The following is a 27,056-nucleotide window of genomic DNA, read 5'->3' as shown; positions in this document are numbered from 1 at the left end:
AAAGTGGATTGAACCATTTATACTAGTGTATCATAGTGATAAGAAATTACCAAGAAAATTTTTATTATCAAATTTTTTTAAATGATTACGATTACATGAATGTATCGTCTTTTAAGCGAAGTCGTCTCTAACGAAATGTTCGCTAAGTAAAAGTGGATTGAACCATTTATACTAGTGTATCATAGTGATAAGAAATTACCAAGAAAATTTTTATTATCAAATTTTTTTAAATGATTACGATTACACATCAAGATAGCGGCTGGATCGACTAAATTCCAGTCAAGGCGCCCAATTCTTGTACCACTTTTGCAGTACTTGGGGCCGTATATTAGCAATACTTTACTTACTTTCATTGGCTACGATAGAATAGCGTTCTTAGAAGCCTAGATCTTTGCGTTCCTTCTTAAATACCTATTACGTTTGCTTGTTGTAGGGTGCATATTTCAGAAAGGTGTTTGGTGACACGGTGGCTCTGTCGGCTACTCGTCAGTTGGGGTAGGTTCTTTATGGTGAAATACACTTGCAAACGAAAACATAATTTCTTCGTGTCCAGAAATACAAACAAAAAACAAGTAAAAGCGTGCTAAGTTCGGCCGGGCCGAATCTTATATACCCTCCACCATGGATCGCATTTGTCGAGTTCTTTTCCCGGCATCTCTTCTTAGGCAAAAAAGGATATAAGAAATGAGTTGCTCTGCTATTAAAACGATATCAAGATATGGTCCGGTTCGGACCACAATTAAATTATATGTTGGAGACTTGTGTAAAATTTCAGCCAATTCGTATAAGAATTGCGCCCATTGGGGCTCACGAAGTAAAATAGAGAGAACGATTTATATGGGATCTGTATCGGGCTATAGACCGATTCAGACCATAATAAACAACGTTTGTTGATGGTCATGAGAGGATCCATCGTACAAAATTTCAGGCATATCGGATAATAATTGCGACCTCTAGGGGCCAAGAAGTCAAGATCCCAGATCGGTTTATATGGCAGCTATATCAGGTTATGAACCGATTTGAACCTTATTTGACACAGTTGTTGAAAGTAAAAATAAAATACGTCATGCAAAATTTCAGCCAAATCGGATAGGAATTGCGCCCTCTAGAAGCTCAAGAAGTAAAGACCCCAGATCTGTTTATATGACAGCTATATCAGGTTATGAACCGATTTGAACCATACTTGGCACAGTTGTTGGATATCATAACGAAATACTTCGTGCAAAAATTAATTCAAATCGGATAAGAATTGTGCCCTCTAGAGGGTCAAGAAGTCAAGACCCAAGATCGGTTTATATGGTAGCTATATCAGGTTATGAACCGATTTAAACCATACTTGGCACAGTTGTTGGGTATCATAACAAAACACGTCGTGCGAAATTTAATTTCAATCGGATAAGAATTGCGCCCTCTAGAGGGTCAAGAAGTCAAGACCCAAGATCGGTTTATATGGCAGCTATATCAGGTTATGAACCGATTTGAACCATACTTGGCACAATTGTTGGATATAATAAGAAAACACGTCGTGCAAAATTTCATTTCAATCGGATAAGAATTGCGCACTCTAGAGGCTCAAGAAGTCAAGACCCAAGATCGGTTTATATGGCAGCTATATCAAAACATGGACCGATATGGCCCATTTACAATACCAACCGACCTACACTAATAAGAAGTATTTGTGCAAAATTTCAAGCGACTAGCTTTACTCCTTCGGAAGTTAGCGTGCTTTCGACAGACAGACGGACGGACGGACATGGCTAGATCGACATAAAATGTCGCGACGATCAAGAATATATATACTTTATGGGGTCTCAGACGAATATTTCGAGTAGTTACAAACAGAATGACGATATTAGTATACCCCCCATCTTATGGTGGAGGGTATAAAAAGAGTTTATTCCCTAAACAGTAATGATTATTGCATTTACGAACAATTTCTTTGTATTTATGAAAGATTTCATTTAATTAATGAAAACACACTAATGAAACGCCTTCATTGATGCAATGAAGCATTTTCCTTGCAGTGTATAATGGAGGTGGAACACATCTCTAATGTTGGAAATTATATTAATTCTATGCTATATTGGTACACATTTTGTTCCACTTAATACCAAACTAGCCGAACCGGGCCCGCTTCGCTGCGCCTTCTTTAACTCTCTAAAATCTTCTTAGGGTGGGGACACTTCGCCCTGAATGCGGATATCGAATTCATGCCATTGTAGCTTATGACGCTGAACGCATTCGAATCCTGGCGAGAACATCGGAAAAAGCGGTGTTTATCCCCTCTTAGTGTTGGCGACATGTGCGAGGTACATGGTCATTTAAAAAATTTCCCCCAAAGAGCTGTCGCACTGCGAGAGTTGGTATGGAAGGAAACATAGGCTATATAATTTTTCGATATTGGAAGGCGGACGGACCCTCCCCCTCATGCCAAAAACACCACCCAAAATCAAAAGTGGATCGATCAGGACAATATTGGTATGAAATGAAAGGTATTGGAGAGTAGAATACGAATATGGTATTTAAAATTTGAGTCTAAGTACCCATCGGGCCACCCCAACCCCAAAACTCCCCCAAACGGTATATTGAACGTTCAGTTGAATATGGGGCTCAAATGAAAGGCATTCGGGAGTAGATTTCGAGTCTGCCATCAAATTCAGATCGAAGTATAGGCGGTCACGCCACCCCTCAAAAACGCCATTAGACCAAAAACGCCACCCATAACCGAAAGTGGTCCGATGGGCACAATAAGGGTATCATATGACAGGTATTGGTGACCAGCAAACGAATATGACATTAAATTTTGGTACCAAGTACCCAGCGGGCCACTAACCCCAAAACTCCTCTAAACAGATATATTCGAAGTTCATGTCAATGTGGCACTCAAATGAAAAGTATTAGGCAGTAGATTGCATATATGGCATAAAACATTAGGTCCAAGTAATGGGAGGTCGCCCACTCCCAAATGGGCATATTAGCCGACCATGACTATATGGGAATCAAATGAAAGGTATTAGGTAGTAGATTATTGGGATTATTTGGGGTAAGCCCTAAAGCACCCCCTAAACTGAACTTTATTTCCGTTGGGAATAAAGAACGAACTTAATATCCATATTTCAGTCAAAATGCCAGAGGTGCCATCCCTCCCCTAATGAGAACATTACCCGACAGGAACCGAGAAGGGGCAAATTCTCACACATCAATGAGTGCTTTCCGATTCAAGTTTAAACTCAATGATAAGGGACCTTTTTTATAGCCTAGTCCGAACGGCATACCGCAGTGCGACACTTCTTTGGGGAAAATTTTTTAAATGACCATGCATGGTATTATACCTCGCAAATGTTGCCCCCATTCAGGCGGGGTTAAACCGCTTTGTTCGATGTTTTCGCCAGGATTCGAACGCATTCAGCGTCATAAGCTACAATGGCATGAATTCGATATCCGCATTCAGGGCGAAGTGTCCCCACCCCAAAAAGATAGTAGAGAGTTAAAGAAGGCGCAGCGGAGCGGTCCCGGTTCGGCCAGTTTTGTATAAAAGAAGATTCCAAAAATGGTAAAAAAGTTGGATATGAAAGAAAACACCAATTAACTTTTTCTCTTTCTTTCTTTAATTGGCTACGACAGAATATTTGTTCCACTAGCCGAACGTAGAATAGCATTCCAAGCGCCTCGATCTTTTGCGCTCATTCTACAATCTCTGACACAAAGTTTCGAGGTGTCTGCCACAACTTGATGTTTCCATTGGGCTTTTGGTCTTCCCGGTTTGCGTGTACCATCGTGTTTGCATTCAAAAGACTTCTTTGCTGGAGCTTCTTCATCCATTCTGGCAACATGACGTGTAACTATGCTATCGTCGTCATACAGCTCATACAGCTCGTGGTTCATACGTCGCCTATATTATATCCGTTAACGCAAACTGGTCCATATATTTTACGAAGAATCTTTCTCTCAAATACTCCCAGCACTGGCTCATCTGCTTTCACAAGTACCCATGCTTCAGAACCATATAACAGCACGGCTAGTACCAGTGTCTTTGTAAAGTGTAGTCTTCGTCTGTTGAGAGGTGGCCTTGTTTCTAATCTGCTTACTTAGTCCAAAGTAACATCTGTTTGCCAGTATTATTCTTCGCTTAATCTCAAAACTGGTTTCATTCGTTTCGGTTACGGCGGTGCCGAGGTAGATAAAGTTACTGACTGTCTCAAAGTTGTGGTTCCCAATTTTCTCCATTTTCTTTATCTGCTCGGTTGTGCAAGGCTTTTTGGGAGTTGAAACCATCCATTTCGTCTTATCTCCATTTACTGCCAGACCCATTTTCATTGACTCTCTTTCGATTCTTTCAAAGGCTGCAGTTACTGCTTCCGGTGACCGATGTCGTCGGCATAGGCGAGTAGCATGTGATTAGTGTGCCATATCTCTTCACATCTGCATCTCGTATAATCTTCTCCAGCAGGATATTGAAGAGATCACACGACAGGTTGTCTCCTTGTCTGAAACCTTGTTTGGTATTAAATGGTTCGGAGAGATTCTTGCCTATTCTTACTGAGGAACGCGTATCACCAAGTGTCATCCTGCAGAGTCTTATTAATTTTGCAAGGGATACGAAACTTGGACATGGCTTGAAATACCTTTGAATGTAAAGGAGTATCGAAGGCGGCTTTGTAGTGTACAAAGAGATGGTAGGTGTTAATTTGTCCTTCTCGGGTCTTTTGGCGCAGTGTGAATATCTGGTCTAGGGTGGATTTATTTATCTTATTGATTATTTCATTGACTTTAGGTTTTAATCTTTCACACAGTACGCTCGGGAGTATCTTGTATGCGATGGGGAGGAGCCTTATTCCTTTGTAGTTGGCACCTTCCGTCGTGTCTCCTTTCTTGTGTACGAAACATGGTAAGCTGAGGTTCCAATCATCGGATATGCGTTCTTCTAGCCAGATTGCACAGCAGATAAGCTGATACATACGCCTTATCAGCGTGTCGCCTCTGGTCTTAAATAGTTCAGCGGGTAACCCGTCGGCTCCTGCTGCCATGTTGTTCTTTAGTCGGGCCACTGCTACACCAATTAACTATTTAGTTGTGGAAAATTTGCTACAACGTCTTTATTGCTGGATGGAAAGGCTTTAAAATTCAAGGGAATATTCGTGAGAAATGCATGAATACGGTAACATGGTTTTTAACATGCTTTTCGGTCCAGTTTTGAGTAATTGCGGATCTAAATTTAAAGAGGCGTTAGGCATTTGCTCATAGTTCGGAAGCCCTTCGCGGCAATTCTTCCCAACAGACCATCTGGCACTACCACCTTACCGTCCTCGATTTCAAGGTTTTAGCCGCTGCCACATAAATCGTGAGCTTCGAGCTCAGTAAAACCCTTACCTTGTAAGGACACTGATCTCTCCCTAAACGATGGTACACTGCTCCGCCAGTTTCACTCCCAAACTCTTACCTTACTCCTTATACGAGTTAATAGAAGACTCTTCATTTGTGTTTTGTTTTATTTTAATACATTTAACGTTTTTTTTTTTTTTTCTTTAAGATTTAAAAATTATTCTGGGGGGGAGGGGGTAAAAAACGTATCAATGGCAAATGGTGATGTATGGGTTGCCCAAAAAGTAATTGCGGATTTTTGAAAAGAAAGTAAATGCATTTTTAATAAAACTTAGAATGAACTTTAATCAAATATACTTTTTTTAAAAACGTTTTTTCTAAAGCAAGCTAAAAGTAACAGCTGATAACTGACAGAAGCAAGAATGCAATTACAGAGTCACAAGCCGTTGAAAAAATTTGTCAACGCCGACTATATGAAAAATCCGCAATTACTTTTTGGGCAACCCAGTAGTTTGTGTGTAGGATTGCATGTGGGTGGGGTCCATGTGGGTGATGTGATATACCGTTTTTAACAAAATCTACATAAACTTTTCACATCTTTAATACGTAATGAAGTTTTATGAAAAAAAAACTAAATACCAAAAACATATAAGTCAAAGAAGTTTTTCATTATTAGAGTTTATACACATATTAGACGTTCAGAAAGAAAATGTACAAATTGCAAGAAAAACAAAAACCAAAACGCAATTATTTCTTACAAACTTATTATACATAGTTACTAATTTGTTATAGTTTGAATTAAATTCAAGTTTTGAACTTAACCTAAAGTTTTTTTCTTAAGACTTTTTTTTGCAAGAATTTTTATGTTTTATTTTAAGGTAATTTTGTTTTTTTTTTTTTTTTGAATACAGTAGATAATGTTAGCACCAATTAATTCAATGAATGCAACTCAATTGATTGTACAAAATTTGTTTGGGTGTATGTTTAAATTCCTTTCAAGTTTGCTACTTTTTTGTGTAAAACTATCATAATTTCAAGGTAATTTGTTTTTGCAATACCAACTAAGGGATTATTATTTAATTTATTGTTTTAAATCCAATAGGTATTTTTTGTGGTTTTTTTTTTTAATAATTAGTCAGAAGTGTAATGTAGAAATTTGTAGAGTATGGGTTTTAAATTACATAGTTTTGCTTTTTTTTTTTTTGTTATTATAAGGGCTTAACGTTTTTGTTTTTGTTTTTTTTTTTTAATATTTTTAATGCTCCTGGATTAGTCCTAAACTTAGATTGCGGCAAAATCACACTCTTCTGTGTTGCCTGGCTTTTTGTTTGCTTTTTTTTTTGGTTTTTTTCCTTTGGTTGTGAGAAAGATTTCTCTAATTTTCATCCATTCTTCATCATATTGGGTTGCCCAAAAAGTAATTGCGGATTTTTTAAAAGAAAGTAAATGCATTTTAGATGAAACTTAGAATGAACTTTAATCAAATATACTATACACTTTTTTTCTGAAGCAAGCTAAAATTAACAGCTGATAACTGAAAAATCCGCAATTACTTTTTGGGCAACCCAATATATTTATATAAAATGTCTAACAACTGATTATATATCAAAGAGACGATTATATATTTTTTTCTTGTTAATATAGCCTATATTTAATTAAAAATGTTTGTTTGTTGTATGCAGTAATGGAAGGCTGTATGTAAATGATTGAGAAAGCCTTTTGGATGGAAGCTGAGTTGAGGCAAAGAAAATATTTTGCAAATCGAAGAAATAAATATAAATAAGTAAGAGCGTGCCAAGTTCTTCGAGCGTGCCAAGTTCTTGTATACCCTCCACCATAAATCGCATTTGACGAGTTCTATGCGCAGTGTCCCTTTTTAGGCAAACAAAGAATATTGAATAAGAACTGTTATGCTATTGGAGCTGTATCAAGTCCGATTCGGACCACAAATGAATGCTGAAGTCATGTAGAAGTCATTGTGTAATACCGTAGTTCATTAGGATAAGAGTTGCGGCTGCGTTGTAGGCGCTCAAGAAGCAAAATCGGGAGATCGATTTATATGGGAGCTGTAGCAAGCTACTGATCGATTCAGACCATAACAGACACGTATGTTGAAGGTCATGAGAGAAGCCGTTGTAAAAAATTTCTTCCAAATCGGATGAGAATTGCGCCCTCTAGAAGTCCAGATCCTAGATCGGTATATCATAACAAAACACGTCGTGCAAAATTTCAATTCAATCGCATAAGAATTGCGCCCTCTAGAGGCTCAAGAAGTCAAGACCCAAAATCGGTTTATATGATTACATGCATATTTTGCCCATGAACATTCCACTAAGGAACAGGGGCAAACTTCTCACATATCAATGAGTGCAGTGCAATTCAAGTTTAAGCTCAATGATAAGGAGCCTCCTATTTATAGCCGAGTCCGAACGGCGTGTCGCAGTGCGACACCTCTTTGGAGAGAAGTTTTACATGGCATAGTACCTCACAAATGTTGCCAGCATTAGGAGGGGAAAACCACCGCTGAAAATTTTGTTGTGATGGTCTTGCCAGGATTCGAACCCAGGCGTTCAGCGTTACCGGCGGACGTGTTAACCTCTGCGCTACGGCGGCCTGATTTTACGATACGATTTTACTTGCTTTAATTGGCTATGACAGAATATTTGTTCCACTAGTCGAACGTAGAATTGCGTTCCAAGCGCCTCGATCTTCTGTGCTCATTCTAAAAACTCTGATGCCAAGTTTCAAGGTGTCTGCCTGGCTTTTGGTCTTCCTGGTTTGCGTGTAGCACCGTGTTTGCCTTCAAAAGACTTCTTTGCTGGAGCTTCTTCATCCATTCTAACAGCATGACCTAGCCAACGCAGCCGTTGTATTTTGATGCGTGTAACTATGCTATCGTCCTCATACAGCTCATACAGCTTGTGGTTCATACCTCGCCTATATTATATCCGTTAACGCAAACTGGTCCATATATTTTACGAAGAATCTTTCTCTCAAATACTCCCAGCACTGCCTCATCATATCAGTGTCTTTGTAAAGTGTAGTCTTCGTCTGTCGAGAGGTGGCCTTGTTTCTAATCTGCTTACTTAGTCCAAAGTAGCATCTGTTTGCCAGTATTATTCTTCGCTTAATCTCAAAACTGGTGTCATAAAGTTACCGACTATCTCAAAGTTGTGGTTTCCAACTTTCTCCATTTTCTTTATCTGCTCGTTTGTGCAAGGCTTTTTGGGAGTTGAAACCATCCATTTCGTCTTATCTCCATTTACTGCCAGACCCATTTTCATTGACTCTCTTTCGATTCTTTCAAAGGCTGCAGTTACTGCTTCCGGTGACCGATGTCATCGGCATAGCCGAGTAGCATGTGATTAGTGTGCCATATCTATTCACATCTGCATCTCGTATAATCTTCTCCAGCAGGATATTGAAGAGATCACACGACAGGTTGTCTCCTTGTCTGAAACCTAGTTTGGTATTAAATGGTTCGGAGAGATTCTTGCCTATTCTTACTGAGGAACGCGTATCACCAAGTGTCATCCTGCAGAGTCTTATTAATTTTGCAAGGGATACGAAACTTGGACATGGCTTGAAATACCTTTGAATGTAAAGGAGTATCGAAGGCGGCTTTGTAGTGAACAAAGAGATGGTAGGTGTTAATTTGTCCTTCTCGGGTTTTTTGGCGCAGTGTGTTAAAGGGATTAACACAACTCACTGTCCCAAATTTCGGCGAAATCGGACAATAAATGCGCCTTTTATGGGCCCAAAACCTTAAATCGAGAGATCGGTCTATATAAGACAGCTATAGTCAAATCTGGACCAAACTGGGCCAAATTGAGGAAGGACGCCGAAGAGCCTTACACAACTCGCTGTCCCAAATTTCAGCGATTTCGGACAATAAATGCGCCGTTTATGACCCCAAAACCTAAAACCCAGAGATCGGTCTTTATGACAGCTATATCCAAATCTGAACCGATCTGAGCCAAATTGAGGAAGGATGTTGAAGGGATTAACGCAACTCTCTGTCCCAAATTTCGGCAAAATCGTATAATAAATGTGGCTTTTATGGGCCTAAGACCCTAAATCGGGGGTTCGGTCTATATGACAGCTATATCCAAATCTCGACCGATCTGAGCCAAATTGATGAATGATGTCGAAAGGCCTAATGCAACTCTCTGTCTCAAATTTTAGCAAAATCGGATAATAAATGTGGTTTTTATGGGCCTAAGACCTTAAATAGGAGGATCCGTCTATATGGCAGCTATATCCAAATCTGAACCAATCTGAGCCAAATTGAGGAAGCAAAATTTCAGCAAAATCGGAGAATGGATGTGGCTTTTATGGGCCTAAATCCCTACATCGGAGGATCGGTCTATATGGCAGCTATATCCAAATCTCGACCGATCTGAGCCAAATTGAGGAAGGATGTCCAAGGGCCTAACGCAACTCACTCTCCCAAATTTCAGCAAAATCGGATAATAAATGTGGCTTTTATGGGCCTAAGACCTTAAATCGGCGGATCCGTCTATATGGGCGCTATATCAAGATATAGTCCGATATAGCCCATCTTCGAACTTAACGAACTGCTCATGGACAAAAAAAGAATCTGTGCAAAGTTTCAGCTCAATATCTCTGTTTTTAAAGACTGTAGCGTGATTTCAACAGACAGACGGACAGACGGACGGACATGTCTAGATCGTCTTAGATTTTTACGCTGATCAAGAATTCATATACTTTATAGGGTCGGAAATGGATATTTCGATGTGTTGCAAACGGAATGACAAAATGAATATACACCCATCCTTCGGTAGTGGGTATAAAACGACTAAATGATGACTAATAGGTCATATAGTCATTATAATCACAAGTTATAGGCGTTAAGCCACTCCAAGCGAGTAGTAGCGCCATCTACTGGCATTTTTCAAATGGATTTAGTTGATCCAATTGAAAACAGCATTTATCTTCATTGTGACTTGGTTGCGGTTGTTTGCGGTTTAATTTTTTAACTTTCCCACTCTAAGGCGGACCTTAACAATAATTTTCAAAAGCACCAGATCTTGGAGATGGGTCGGGCAATTCAAGCGAAATTTTTGTTTGCACACTTACATTAACCTAATTTATCAAAAATTTGGCATCAGAATCTGGGTGGGGTGCCTAGGAGGTGCCTAAAACCCGCCTTAAGGATTTTTAGATCAATCACTACAATATGGGTATCAAATTGGAGATATTTGAGAGTAGAAAGCGAATCTGATGTTCAATTGTGGGACTAAGTGTTTTATGGGTCACCCCACCCCCAAAAAACCCCTCAAATCACATTTGATTGATTTATTTTTATGTCACGTCGCTAAAGTAAACACCAAATAATTGTCTTGCGTTAAGTTGGTGGTTTTCTATTCGTTAACGAAAGCGATTATCGATAAAAGATTTCATTAAATTTGAGAAAAAAATTCGTTAGATTTTCTGCTATCGTTAAACATAGTCCGTGGATTGCATTACAAATTCAATGTTCATTCACAATTCTCTTAAAATTTTCTCTTCTCTTAATTTTTTTCTTTCCTTTCTAATCTCTGTTCATGGTGCCTATTTTAAGATTCGCTGTAAAATCTCAGCAAATGACGTCTTTGTTTTATACCGCTGTAGCTGTAGCTTGTCAAAAACTTTTCAAGTATTGCCAACTCGATCACCCGCTTTAAAGTATTGGGCCCGTACAGACACATAATTATTATCCAATACAGTTTCCTTATTGACCATTCTCCGACTTAGGGTCTTGAGGCTAAAAGGGCCTTCGATTGTGACTTCTATGGTTTGCAAAATACTTTTTATACCCACCACCGAAGGATGGGGGTATATTCATTTTGTCATTCCGTTTGCAACACATCGAAATATCCATTTCCGACCCTATAAAGTATATATATTCTTGATCAGCGTGAAAATCTAAGACGATCTAGACATGTCCGTCCGTCTGTCCGTCTGTCTGTTGAAATCACGCTACAGTCTTTAAAAATTGAGATATTGAGCTGAAATTTTTCACAGATTCTTTTTTTGTCCATAAGCAGGTTAAGTTCGAAGATGGGCTATATCAGACTATATCTTGATATAGCCCCCATATAGACCGATCCGCCGATTTAGGGTCTTAGGCCCATAAAAGCCACATTTATTATCCGATTTTGCTGAACTTTGGTACAGGAAGTTGTGTTGGGCCCTTCGACATCCTTCGTCAATTTGGCTCAGATCGGTCCAAATATGGATATAGCTGCCATATAGACCGATCCTCAGATTTAGGGTCTTAGGCCCATAAAAGCCACATTTTATATCCGATTTGGATGAAATTTGGCACAGTGAGTTGTGTTAGGCCCTTCAACATTCTTCGTCAATTTGGCCCTGATCAGTTCAGATTTGGATATAGCTGCCATATAGACCGATCTTCCGATTTATGGTCTTACGCCCATAAAAGCCACATTTATTATCAGATTTTGCTGAAATTTGGGACAGTGAGTTGCGTTGAGCCCTTCGACATCCTTCGTCAATTTGGTCCAGATCGGTCCAAATTTGGATATAGCTGCCATATAGACCGATCTTCCGATTTATGGTCTTAGGCCCATAAAAGCCACATTTATTATCCGATTTTGCTGCAATTTGGAACAGTGAGTTGCGTTGAGCCCTTCGACACCCTTCGTCAATTTGGCCCAGATCGGTCTAAATTTGGATATAGCTGCCATATAGACCGATCTTCCGATTAATGGTCTTAGGCCCATAAAAGCCACATTTATTATCCGATTTTGCTGAAATTTGGGACAGTGATTTGCCTTAGATATCTTTCTTCTATTTGGCCCTGATCGGTTCAGATTTGGATATAGATGCCATATAGACCGATCTCTCGATTTAAGGTTTTGGGCTCATAAAAAGCTCATTTATTGTCCGATGTAGCCGAAATTTGGGACAATGACTTGTGTTGGGCCCTTCGATATTTGTCTTCAATTTGGCTCAGATCGGTCCAGATTTGGATATAGCTGCCATATAGACCGATCTCTCGGTTGAACAATGACTTGTAGTTATAAGCATTTGGTCTAAATCGGATGATATCTATAGAGCTGCTATGGGGCTTAAGGTATGCATTTTTCACTGGATTTTGACGAAATGTGGTTCACATGTATGCCCGAGGTGGTGGGTATCCAAAGTTCGGCCCGGCCGAACTTAACGCCTTCTTACTTGTTTTCCATTTTCGATTTCCTCATATCATCAAAAATATGAGGAAATCGATTGGTGGGGTTTTACTTTAATTTTTCATGTTTTTCGAAATGGAAATCATAGATTTTGTCCTTAAAGGTTCGAAGCCAGAAAGAAAAAAACTTGTTCGGCGGTGGATATCTTTTCCTAGCGTTGGCGACATTTCTGAGGTACTTTGCCATGTAAAAACTTCTTTTCAAAAAGGTGTCGCGCCATTCAAACTCGGCTATAAAAGGAGGCCCCTTATCATTGAGCTTAAACTTGAATCGGACAGCACTCACTGATATGTGAGAAGATTGCCTCTATTCCTTAATGGAATGTTCATGGACAAATTTGCCATATTTTGTATCTGTGTTTCTTTATTTCAGCACGATATTCCCATGATATCTGATTTAGGGGTGTTTTGGGGGGTGAGGTGGCCCCCAGACACTTGGCCGTGAAAAATATCAGCAACGTGCTCTTCTTTCAAATAACATTTATTTAAACCCCATATTGCCATTGGTTTTGAGGGGGAGTTTACACGATGAGGCGTCCCCCAAACACATGGCCCCAAAATAGGTTATCAAATTCGTTTTCTAATCTCAAATACCCTTCATTTGAGACACATATTGGGATGGTCGAAACATGTTTACCCTTTGGGGGGTGTTTTGGGGAACGGGTGATGCCCTAAATACATGGTCCTACATTTGGATAACAAATTCGTATTCCACTCGCAAATAGTCAGCAAAAAATTGCTGTTTGTGGGGTATTTTGGGAAAGAGATAGACCCCCTGAAAATTGGTCCCGAAAGTGGGTATCAATTCTTGCTTTACCCCCAATACCTTTCATTTAAGCTGCACATTGACATGGTCGGTAAATATGCCTGATTTAGGGGTGTATTAGGGTGGTCCCCCAAACTCTAAGCCCGGAAAATATGTCAGCAACGTGCTCTATTCTCATATATCAATATATCATTTATTGCCATTGGACTCAAAATTGGATATCAAATTCGTTTTCTAATCTCATCAAAACTCCTTATTGCAAAAGTCAGCAAATATGTCCGGTTAGGGGTATTGGACCTAAAAACTATAAATAATTAGTTCCACTCTCATTAGGACCCAAATTGTCTTGGTGAGCAAATAAAGCTAAAAGTAACAGCTGATAACTGACAGAAGAAAGAATGCAATTACAGAGTCACAAGCCGTTGAAAAAATTTGTCAACGCCGACTATATTACTACTATATTACCGACAATTACTTTTTGGGCAACCCAATACGTCCTATTTGGAGGTTGATATGGCGGTGGGACGTCCCCTAGACAGTTGGTACCTTTAGTTTGATATCAGATATGTGGTCTACTCCCAAATACCTTTAATTTGAGCCCCATATTTCCATAGTCGGCAAACATGACCGGCTTGGGGGATGGGCGGCCGCTCAGTGAGTTGGCCTTGAAAATATATATCGGATTCGTTTATACTCTAAAAACCCTCTTATTTGAGCCTCATATTGCAATAGTCAGAAAATACTTCCTATTTGGATGGTGTTGTGGGGGTGGGGTGGCCCCATAGATACTTTTCCCGAATATTGATATCAGATTCGTGATTTACTCCCAAAGAACTTTCATTTGAGCCCCATATGGCTATGGTCGCAAATTTGTCCCCTTTGGCAGGTGTTTTTGGGGAGAGGCGCCCCCCCCCCCCCCCAAACACTTGGTCCCATATTTGGATATCAGATTCAAATTCTACACCCAAACACCTTTTGTTTAAGCTCCATAATCCCATGGTCAGTAAATAAGTGCTGTTTGGGGGTGTTTTGGGGGTTGGGGTGGTCCCCCTAACACTTGGTCCGACAATTGGATATCAGATACGTTTTCTTATCCTAAATACCTTTCATTTGAGTCCCATATTGTCGTGATTGGTCTCAATATACATTTGGCAGGTTTTAGGGTGGGGCGGCCCGCCTAGATACCCCATCCGAAAGTTGGATACAAAATTTTTGTTTTTAGGGTACTAAATGAGAGCACACAACACATTTCGCTTAAATCGCACCACCCATCTCCAAGATCTGGCGTTTCTGAAAATTAGGGAAAAGGGGAGGGTCTGCCCCCTTCAGATATTCAAATATGTAGTACCCAATTTTCACCACGGGATCATTATTCACAATCTGTGAGAATTTCAAGAAAATCAGCCGTTCAACCGCTTCTGAGTCTATGAGGAACACACAAACAAACAAAAAAACCACACTCAAACACACGCAAATTGATTTTTATATATAAGATAAGATTGATAAAAAACATGTTGCTGAAACAAGTAAAAAGGCGTTAAGTTAAGTGGCCGAATTTTTGATACCCACCATTTATGCCCCAAATACGCACGGGCATTGAGTGGTCTTATAAATATAAGTCACTGGTAAAGTTTGTATTTAAAATTTCAACAAAATCGGATAATAAATAAAGCTTTTATGGGCTTCAGACCCTTTATCGGCAGATCGGTCTATATGGCGTCTATATCTAAATATAGTCCGATTTGAACCATATTTGGGTCAAATGTCAGGAGGCTTAATATAACCTGCTATTTTTAATTTCAGCGAAATCGGGTAATAAATAAAGCTTTTTTTTGGCTTCAGACCCTTTATCGGGAGATCGGTCTATATCTAAATATAGTCCGATTTGAACCATATTTCGGTCTGATGTTGGTAGGCTTAAAATAACCCACTCTTTCAATTTTCAGCGAAATTGGGCAATAAATAAAGCTTTTATGGGCTTCAGACCCTTTTATCGGAAGATCGGTCTATATTTAAATATTGTCCGATCTGAACCAATTTTGGGTCAGATATCGGGAGGCTTAAATTAATCCACTGTTTCAAATTTCAGCGAAATTGGATAATAAATAAAGCATTTATGGGCTTCAGACCCTTTTATCGGTAGATCGGTTTATATGGCAGCTATATCTAAATATAGTCCGATCTGAACCATATTTGGGTCAGATATCGGGAGGCCTAAAATTAATGTCTAACATTTCGGCAAAATCGAATTAAAAATGAAGTTTTTATGGGCATTAGAACTTTTATCTGAAAATCGGTCTATAAAGCAGTTATATCCAAATAGGGTCCGATTTGGCCCGTTCACGAAATTAACCAGCGTTCATCAAAAAGACGTATCTCTGCCAAATTTCGACTCAATATCTCAATTTTTGAAGCCTGTAGAGTGATTACAACATACGGATAGACGGACAGACACACGGACATGTTTAAATCGTCTTAGAATTTTACGACGATCCCAAAATTATATATATTTGAGATCGTCGTAAAATTGTAAAATGTGTAGGATCGGAAATTGATATTTCGATGTGTTGCATACGGAATGACTAAATGAATATACCCCCTATCCTATGGTGGTATAAAAACTGTACGTGAAACAACAATGCGATAAGACCACACTAAGAAGATAAGTGTTTGGCATGTTTTAAAAAAAAACGTGTTATGAGTAGGAGGCCAACGCGGCTGCCTCGACTAAATTCCAGCCAAGATGGCCAATTTTTTAGCATTTTTGCAGTATTTGGGGCCGTATATTAGCAATAACGCGCCGAATATTCTCTATTTGCAGGTCGCACAAAAAGTTGGTTAATCTTAAACAAGTAATTGCGTGATATGTTCGGTCTGGCCGAATCTTGGGAACCCGCCATCATGGATTCTGCTAAAAATTTATACAAAAGAAATTTTAAAATTAAAGCTTCTAGAAGAGAGACCGGTTAACATGAAAGCTATATCAGGTTATAGACTGATTTGGACCGTACTTGGCACTGTTCTTCGAAGTCGTAACAGAATTTTGGCTTTCAGTGGTTCAAGAAGTTACATCGGGAGATCGGTTTATATCTCATATAGTCTCATAGTTGAATGTCATAACAGAACACTGCGAGCAAATTTAAGCCGGAAAAAATCGGACAAAAAATGGCGGCTTCCAGGTTCAAGAGGAATATTTCCAATCCTATGGTGGTGGGTATAAAAATATCTTAGAAATTGCTGATAGACATTAAGCTGCTATTGGACATCTGTTTGTTCATCGCAACCACAGACATACATTACGTAAAGACCGTATTTGAAAAAGTCGAGTAGGGATTATTTTTTTAACGCTTAGATGGCATTCATAGGGATAGGGCTTCTATCACATATTCTATACAAAGTACAGAATATCGATTAAATTATAAATTAGTCTGAGTACTTGGACCCAAATTTTAATACCAATTCGTTTTCTACTCTCCAATACCTTTCATTTGATACCTATATTGTCCCGATCGGTCCACTTTTGATTTTGGGTAGTGTTCTTGGTATAAGGGGGAGGGTCCGTCCCCCTTCCGATACCGAAAAATTATATGGCCGAAGTTTCCTTCCAGACCGACCTACACAATATGCGAAAATTTCGAGAAAATCGTTTCTGCCGCTTTTCAGTCTATACGGAACAAACAAACAAACACAAATTGAATTTTACATATAAGATAGCTGAACCCGGCCCGCTTCGCTGCGCTTCTTTTTACACCATATGTATTATAACTTGCTTTTCAATTACCCTTCTTTGCATTCACTAAGTTACGTATATATTTTGCGGCCATGTTTTGTATAGAACTTTAAGACTATTGTGGAAGCTTGTCCCAGGGTAGGAGGGTTACAAAAATAATACCGACAACAGTCAAAGGTTAGTGCCTTTATTTAATTTTTCGAAGGACAAACAACTTGTCAGGACAGTAGTAGTGAAAAGCATACGATCAACTTTGAACGCACTCTCCTGCACCTATTCAAATAATTTCTATTTCCCAATAGATGGCGCTGAATTTGTTGTTGATGATGCTCGCTGTTGATTCCCATCACAATGTCATCATTTTGTCTATTTTTAAATTCAATCGAATTTCCACTTTTGTCGGCCCATCTAATGTCACCGTTCCGCATGGATGAGCATCTTCGGCTTACCCATTCCAAAAGTATCAGAAAATATTTTCAGCACTGGATATTTCTTCAATGATAGTTGCGACAATAATCTCCATTTAAGACCTCAGTGCAAAAACTTACGGCCTAGACCACTAAATTTGTTTTTTCTTTTTGTTCCCTCCATCATAAACTAATTTCGTCATTCCGTTTGTAAAGCATTGAAATATTCACCTGAGACCCAACAAAGTATATACGTATATTTTTGATCGTCTTGACATTCTAAGTCGATTTAGCCATGAAGGGAACTGGGCGCATGAAATTTTGCACAAATACTTCCTATTAACGTAGGTCAGTTGGGATTTTAAATGGGTCATATTGGTCTATGTTTTGATATAGCTGCCATATAATACGATTTTGGCCCTTGACCTCTTGAGCCCCTAAACGCCGCAATTCTTATTCGATATGCCTCAAATTTTATATAAGATATTTTTTTATGACTTCCAACATCTTTGCTAAGTATGGTTCAAACCGGTTTAAAACTTGATATAGCTCCCACATAAACCGATCTCCTAATTTGACTCTTTGAGCCCCTAGAGGGCGCAATTCTTATGCGATTTGGCTAAACATTATTTTAACGACTTCTCTTTCGTTCAAATATACCACATACGTGCCAAATATGATCTGAATGGGTCCATAACCTGATATATCTCCCACATGTACTGATTGATTGATAACCTGAAACAGCTCCAATAGCTCTGCAATTTTTATCCATTATCCTTTGTTTGCCTATAAAGAGAAATCGGACAAAAAAAATACAAAAGAGATCCATGTTAGAGGGTATGTAAGTTCCAGCCCGGCCGAACTTTTCATGCTTTTACTTGTTGTCACTTGATTCATTCGCCATGCTATTTTCCCCTTTATCAAATCAGCTGTTATCAATGACTTGGCGAACGTATCGAGTGACAAAACGAAAAAAAAATTATGCTTATCGGCACACCACTTGGGCTCGCTCCACTAAGCTTTCGCTTTCACGACTAATAAAAATGTCACTTCTGTAACGTAACCTACTCTCTAATAGCTCTGATTTTGTGTACGTTCGTTCAGCCTTCCCTTCTAACAGTTTAACACAAACTTGGATATTCGAACTCTACTAAATACAATTCTATCTATGGCAAAGATAGCAACTTAAACTATTTGAAACGCCCATTGTCTTCAGGTGGGAAATTTAAAAAATAATACACCAAACAACCGCAACGAAATTCCTATACATTATTATGCCCTCCACCATAGGATGGGGGTATACTAATTCCGTCATTCTCTTTGTAACACCTCGAAATATGCGTCTGAGACCCCATAAAGTAGATATATTCTTGATCGTCATGCCGTTTTAAGTCGATCTAGCCATGTCCGTCCGTCCGCCTGTCTGTCGAAAGCACGCTTTCTTTCGAAGGAGTAAAGCTAGCCACTTGAAATTTTGCACAAATACTTTTTATTAGTGTAGGTCGGTTGGGATTGTAAATGGGCCAAATTATTCCGTGCTTTGATATAGCTGCCATATAAACCGATCTTGGGTCTTGACTTTTTGAGCCTCAACAAGGCTGAACTTTTGCATGGGGTGTTTTGTTATGACTTCCCACAACGGTGCTGATTCTCCACAACGGTGCTGATTCTCCTCATTTTGGACCTCTATCTCCAACTAAAAGTAAAAAAGTACCAATTTTGGTACCAAAATGTTCGAATTGTTGAAAAATGATGTAGTCGCCCATCATATATTTCAAAGTTTTACCTACATGCCAAATTTCAGCTTCATCTGCAGAGAAAGTACCACATGGTACCAATTGTGGTACTAAAAGCACATTTCCTCCCGTTACCAGTACTATTTTTCCATTTTTTCTTCGCATCCTCATCCTTTTAAAGCATGTGCCTTTTAAGTCCAACTTCAAAATTCTACCTCTATCCATCCGCCCAGTACAAAGTTCACCCGTTTCGTAACTTTTTGGTCCTTTATTTAGTACCTAAATGTACAAATTTCCAAAAACTCTTATAGTCTCCTGATTAAGTTTGCCATAGTGTACCAATGTTCAGAGATAATGAAATTCGGAGCTCAACTTGCATAGAAAGTACCAATTGCGGTACTCAACGTACTATTTCTCGTACTTCTGGTACAATATTCCAAACTTTTTTTTATCAAACCTAATTTGTTGGAGATGCTCATTAATTAGAGCCCAATAACATTACTCTAACCCTTTCTGTTCGCGCTGGGCAAATTTGTATTTCGTACTTTATAGTACCTAAACGTACGAATATCACAAAATCCAGCATTATCCCGTGTCTATAAGCCAAGACCGACATTGTGCAAAAAATTTCATGATTCTAGCTTTAGACGTGTGGGCTGGGCGATGATCAGCCAGTCAGTCACAACTAGGTGCAAAATTTCAGCCAAATCGGACAAAACTTGCGGCTTCCAGGGGCTTAAGAAGCCAAATCGGGAGATCGGTGTACATGGCAGCTACACCTAAATCTGAACCGATATGGCCCATTTGTAATCCCCAACAACCTACATCAATATTAAGTATCTTTGGAAGATTTCAAGCGGCTAGCTTTATGCATTCGACCGCTATTGTGATTTCGACAGATGGACGTACATGGTTAGATCGACTGAGAAAGTCGAGACGAAACGGAATAACTAGATGAGTATACCCCCATCCTATGGTGGTGGGTATAAAAAAATTCTCTATTAAGTGGTTGCTAAGTTGCTTGCTGCACGCAGTTGGTAGCAAAGGGGAGGTCCCTCATGAATGAAACGAAAACTTGAATCGTGCAACACTCACTGTTTTAATAGCAAGCCTTCCACTGTATCTCCTTGGAAAAGTGAACTTCAATGATGAACTGTCGGGGCCTTTATCTTGTTATAATGAAATGTTGTCACAACTCTGTTAAATCTAAATACTCACCTGAATTTTATAGAGGCCAGTAAAATTCAAAAAAAAGCTCTCCTATAATTTTTCCTTCATGTGAAAACCCTAAAAAACCCCTTTCCAAAAGTTTTTTTCTCTTCTGATCGTCTACAAATTTGGCATATAAATTTTTTTAACATTTCCGTGCCATTTGCCAACGCGATTGAGGCTCTCAATCTCACGCCGAGAGTTAAACATGCCGCGTTGATTAACATAGCCAGCCCTTTGCCCTTGTCCCTCTGACGTAGGAGCCGCTGAGCGCGCAAACACGCATACGTGCCATCTACTTACGTCCATCACTCCGTGTTTAAGTGCCGTGCTTACGCCTTGAGTTAATCACTTCTCGGTGATCCACGTAGCTTGCACCTCGCCCTCGTCCCTCTGACGTAGAAGCCAGTGAGCTCTCAATCATGCATACGTGTCATCAGCCTGCGACCGCCAGTCCGTGGCGCAGAAGCCACTGAGCTCACAAGCAAACATACGTGTCATCTGCCTACGACCGCCAGTCTTAACATTTTAACATTTCCGTGCCATTTGGCAACGCGATTGGGAGTCATACTCACACCGTGAGGTAATCACGCCAATTTGAATAACATAGCCAGCCCTTTGTCCTTGTCCTTTATGACGGAGGGGCCGCTGAGCCCGCAAACACGCATCAGTGCCATCTGCTCACGTCCAACATTTCGTGTTTTAGTACCGTGCTTACGCCGTGAGTGAATCACGTATCGGTGATCCACGTAGCTGGCACCTGGCGAAGATGGGCCAATTTAACGCACCACGTTTCCTCAATAAAACGATTTCGATATCTGACAAGGTGAAATACTTAGGTGCGATCTAGGACAGGAAACTGAATTGGAAGTGTCACATTCAGAAGCGTACTGAGAAGGCTCACAGATCTTGGGCACTATGTAGACGGGCCGTAGGCTCGAAATGGGGCCTGGTATAATCGAGGCGACGATAGGAAACCTGGTAGAAAGGGAAGAGGTTTTCGATCGGATACCTGAGATGAACCTTAAAGTTGAATGCGAGGCACTGCTGCCATCTGCACAGTCTTGGATTGACGGAACCCTAGTATTGCCATCCGGAAGATCCGTGTTACACGGATGGATCAAAGCTAGAGGGCAGAGTGGGTCGGGGGCTCTACATTGAGAACATAGGGACTGAGATCTGTTTTAGACTGCCTGACCATAATATGGACCTTCAGACGTAGATTCAGGCGATCACGAAATGCGTGAGGTGGTGTGGTTTTAACGCGAGAACGTCGAGTTTCAACATCTTTATAGACAGTAAACTGGCCATCAGACCAATAACAATCAGGACGGCAAGGTCACGAACAGCCTTGGAGTGTAGGAAAGAGATTAACGCCTTTTCTGATGATGGCACAATCCCCATCGTTTGGTTGCCGAGCCATAGCGGAGTAAGGGGGAATGAAAGAGCAGACAATTTGGCAGTGAAGGCCAGAGAACTGCCGTCGATAAACCTGGTTAACCCGAAGCCTATCGGATCGATGCGGTCTGAGTTAAGAGCATGGGCGCATCTATGGGTTTATCCGAATCGTTAGAAGACGAAACTATTACTGAAAGGAAGTAAGAAGGTGGTCAGTATTGCTTTCGGTATCATAATAGGACACATACGAGCTCACTTATGCAAAATCGGTGCGGCAAGTGATGGCATGTGTACGACATGTGCGGAAGATAAAGTGACGCCGTTGAAGCATTTCCTATGCTATTGCCCGGCTTTTGCGTTTAACAGACACCACCACTTAGGTGGGGACACAATATCAGACATGAATCCACTTGGGGGCGTGGTATGCTATTTCTGACTTTTTTTTCGTGATAGCTCTCTAGAATTTAGAGCGCACAGCAAGCTTGTGTACGTCCATTGATACTTGGAACATATTAATATTCTCAGCTTCATTTTAACCTAACCTAAAGTACGGATGTCACCGTGGCTCAGAGGCTAGTGTATACCCCTTAGACGCCGTACACCTGTTTTCGTAACCAGCCGAGAGCATCCGAAAAGATTTTCTGCGGTGGCTATCTCCTCTAATTTTTGGCATTGGTGAGGCACATACTACGCCATTTAAAACAACTATTGCGTTTTAGCTCCACGTAGTAAATGGGCTTATGATCCTTAATTGTTAAAATGGTCTATATGACATTCATAAGCGTAGAAAGGCCGCTGGGATGTTATGCATGGCTCTCAGGGGCTCTAATGGAACTCACTGTTCTTAGTATCACCACAATCGGTAAACAATTGCATCTTTTATGGGTGTAAGACCCTAAATCGGCAGATCGGTCTATATGGCAGCTACATCTAAATGTGGTCCGATGTGGATCATTTTATGGTCGGATAGTGGGAGCTCTAATGGAACTTGATTTAAGGTCTTGGGCCCATAAAATGCGAATTTATTGTCCGATTTCACTGAAATTTGAGACAGTGAGTTGCGTTAGGCCTTTGTACATTCTTCTCGATCGGTCCAGATTAGGATACAGCGCCATATATATCGATCTCGCTGTCCCAAATTTCGGTGACATCGGACAATAAATGCGCCTTTTATGGGCTCAAAACCTTAAATCGAGAGATCGGTCTATATGGCAGCTATGTCCAAATCTGGACCGATCTGGGCAAAATTGAAAAAGGATGACGAAGGTCCTAACACAACTCACTGTCCCGAATTTCAGCGACATCGGACATTAAATGCGCCTTTTATGGCCCGAAAACCTTAAATATCGAGATCGGTCTATATGGCAGCTATGTCCAAATCTGAACCGATCTGAGCCATATTGCAGAAGTATGTCGAGGGGCTTAACCTAACTCAATGTCCCAAATTTCGACGACATCGGACAATAAATGGGCCTTTTATGGCCCGAAAACCTTAAATATAGAGATCGGTCTATATGGCAGCTATGTCCAAATCTGGACCGATCTGAGCCAAATTGACAAAGGATGTCGATCAACCTAACACAACTCATTGTCCCAAATTGCAGCAAAATCGAAAATGTCGCTTTTATGGGCCTAAGACCCTAAATCGGCGGATCGCTATTTGTGGGGGCCAATTCAAGATATAGCCGGATATAGCCCATCTTCGAACTTAACCTGCTTATGAACAAAAAAAAAAAAAAAAGGAATCTGTGCAAAATATCAGCTCAATATCTCTATTTTTAAAGACTAAGATTTTTACGCTGATCAACAATCTTTATAGGGTCGGAAATGGATATTTCGATGTGTTGCAAACGGAATGACAAAATGAATATACCCCCATTCTTCCGTGGTGGGTATAAAAACACACACCACCACCACTGTGGTAGAGAGTATTATAAGTTTGTGCATTCGTTTGCAATGCTTAGTAGGAGACAAGCTAGACCCATTGATAAGTAGACCAATCGATTAAGAATCACTTTCTGATTCGATTTAGCCATGTCCGTCTGTGAGTCCATGTATTTTTGTAATCAAGGTGCAGGTTGTATTTGTTGTCCAATCGTCACCAAATTTTGCACATATCACTTTTTTAGCTCAAGGACGAACGCTACTGATTTTGGTAAAAATCAGTTTAGATTTAGATATATCTCCCATATTTAACTATCGCCCGATTTGCACTTTAATGGTCTTAGTGACTACAATTTTCAATCGATCTGCACAAAATTTGGCATGGATTGTTGTGTTACTAATCTTAATATATCTGCAAGATTTCATCAAAATCGGATCAGATTTGGATATAGCTTCCACATATATGTATCGCCCGATTTGCACTTTAATGGCCTTAGTGACTACAATTTTCAATCGATCTGCTCGAAACTTGGCATGGATTGTTGTGTTACTAATCTTAGTATATCTGCAAGATTCCATTAAAATCGGTTCAGATTTGGATATAGCTTCCATATATATTTATCGCCCGATTTGCACTTTAATGGCCGTAGCAACTACAATTGTCAACCGATTAGCTCAAAATTTGGCATGGATTGTTTTGTTGCTGATCTTAACATATCCTTAAGATTTCATTAAAATCGATTCAGATTTGAATATAGCTTCCATATATATGCATCGCCCGATTTGCACTTTAATGGCCTTAGTGACTACAATTGTCAATCGATCTGCACAAAATTTGGCATAGCTTGTTGTGTTACTAATCTTAACCTATATGCAAGATCTCATCACAATCGGTTTAGATTTGGATATAGCTCCCATATATATGTATCGCCCGATTTGCACTTTAATGGCCTTAGTGACTACAATTTTCAATCAATCTGCTCGAAATTTGGCATGGGTGGTTTTGTTGCTGATCTTAACATATTTTTAAGATTTCATTAAAATCGGTTCAGATTTGAATATAGCTCCCAATATATGTATCGCCCGATTTGCACTTTAATGGGCTTAGTGACTACAATTTTCAATCGATCTGCACAAAATTTGGCATGGATTGTTGTGTTACTTATCTTAACCTATATGCAAGATCTCATCACAATCGGTTTAGATTTGGATATAGCTTCCACATATATGTATCGCCCGATTTGCACTTTAATGGCCGTAGCAACTACAATTGTCAACCGATTTGCTCAACATTTGGCATGGATTGTTTTGTTGCTGATCTTAACATACCTCTATGATTTCATTAAAATCGGTTCAGATTTGAATATATCTCCCATATATATTTATCGCCCGATTTGCACTTTAACGGCCGTAATAACTACAATTGTCAAGCAATCTGCTCGAAATTTGGCATGGATAATTGTGTTAGTAATCTTAATATATCTACAAGATTTCATTAAAATCGATTCAGATTTGGATATAGCTTCCATATATATTTTTCGACCGATTTGCACTTTAACGGCCGTAGTAACTACAATTATCAACCAATCTGCTCGAAATTTGGCATGGGTGGTTTTGTTGCTGATCTTAACATACCGCTATGATTTCATTAAAATCGGTTCAGATTTGAATATATCTCCCATATATATTTATCGCCCGATTTGCACTTTAACAGCCGTAATAACTACAATTGTCAAGCAATCTGCTCGAAATTTGGCATGGATAATTGTGTTACTAATCTTAATATATCTACAAGATTTCATTAAAATCGATTCAGATTTGGATATAGCTTCCATATATATTTTTCGACCGATTTGCACTTTAACGGCCGTAGTAACTACAATTGTCAACCAATCTGCTCGAAATTTGGCATGGGTGGTTTTGTTGCTGATGTTAACATATCTTTAAGATTTCATTAAAATCGGTTCAGATTTGAATATAGCTCCCATATATATTTTTCGACTGATTTGCACTTTAACGGCCTTAGTGACTACAATTGTCAAGCAATCTGCTCGAAATTTGGCATGGATTGTTTTGTTACTGATCCTAACTTATATGCAAGATTTCATCAAAATCGGTTCAGATTTGGATATAGCTCCCATAAATATGTGTCGCCCGATTTGCACTTTAATGGCTGTAGTAACCCTGTTCCCCTGTTCCTTAGTGGAATGTTCATGGGAAAAAATTAGCAAAATTAGTAACTAAAAATTACAAACTATCTGTTCGAAAAAGTCAATTCAGGTTTAGATATAGCTAGGGTAGGTGTAAATTATTATATAGTGGGCTCCGCCCGACTTTTGCCTTTCCTTACTGGTTTTTAAGTTGTTTTTTTTTTTGTTTCTCCAGAGAATGGCGTATTTGTAAATTTGTTAGCGCTTAAGAAGGGCTTTTTGGCTAGTTGCTCATGAACTTTAACACCTCGACAAATTTCTAGCAAATTTGAGAATATTTCTCTTCATATTAAATGAAAAAAAAAAAAAAAATAATAATAATAAAAAACATTTTGTTTAAAAAATTAATTATTATGAAAAAAAATTTTATTTACAATTTGTTATTTGTGTTTTCAGTTTCGTTTGTTTTTGGAAAATTTGGAAAGCAAAAAACAAAAAAATCAAATTCACCTTCGCCATAGCAAAGCAAGTAAAGATTTTAAAATATAGTTTTAAAAAGTCATTGAAAAAACATAAGAGAATCTTAAACATCAAAATATGATTTTTATTTAATTAGAAAAAAAAATAATAATAATAGTAGTTATTATTGCTATATTGTAAAGATGAAATTTATGTATATATAAAAATAAAAACATAAAAATTACGATTGCATAATTTTATTTAGAAAATAATTAAAAATAGTTTTTGTTTTTGTAATAATAGAAAACATTATTATTATTATTTATTTTGTTTGTTTGTTGTTGTTCAGCTTTAAATAAGTATATTGCAATAACATAATTAAATAATAATATTTATAATTAAAAAAAAAAAATAATAATAATAATCGTAATAGTAATGTTGTAAACCTAAAATGTGATGATGTATGTGATGTGATTTAAAATGATTATAATGGTGTTCTTCTTCAGTTGTGTAATTTTACGAAAACATTTCTTAAATGTTTTTATATTGTTTAGTTTTTTTTTCTTCTTCTAAATTTTGTTTAATATTTATTTTTAAAACATTTCATAAATGTTGAGAATTGGTTTCCAGTTTTATGATGCGTTTCTGTTTTGTGTGTGTGTTTTTTTTGTTTTATTCAAACCGAGACAGTTTTTGGGCGAGGGGTATTTTATGTTGCTGATTCATGATTTATTTGCATTATTAAGCTAAAATACTTTATAAATCTTGTTTTTGTTGAT

The 27,056-nt window shown here is 38.8% G+C and overlaps 1 protein-coding gene across 1 annotated transcript in view; it reads left to right on the top strand.

Moving 5' to 3' along the window:
- LOC131994947 (G-protein coupled receptor Mth2-like) overlaps positions 1-26,420 on the top strand; it is a 62,940-nt gene extending 36,520 nt beyond the window's left edge. Inside the window, exon 8 of the mRNA XM_059362196.1 lies at positions 26,275-26,420. Within this exon, the coding sequence (XP_059218179.1) occupies positions 26,275-26,339 (65 nt within the window). The 3' untranslated portion in view covers positions 26,340-26,420. The remainder of the gene's footprint in view (positions 1-26,274) is intronic.
- Positions 26,421-27,056: the final 636 nt, after the last annotated feature.

The sequence above is a fragment of the Stomoxys calcitrans genome, chromosome 1 (assembly GCF_963082655.1).
Source record: "Stomoxys calcitrans chromosome 1, idStoCalc2.1, whole genome shotgun sequence".
NCBI lineage: Eukaryota > Metazoa > Arthropoda > Insecta > Diptera > Muscidae > Stomoxys > Stomoxys calcitrans.
The sequence above is the reverse complement of the archived record's forward strand: the minus strand, read 5'-3'. Positions and strand labels throughout refer to the sequence as shown.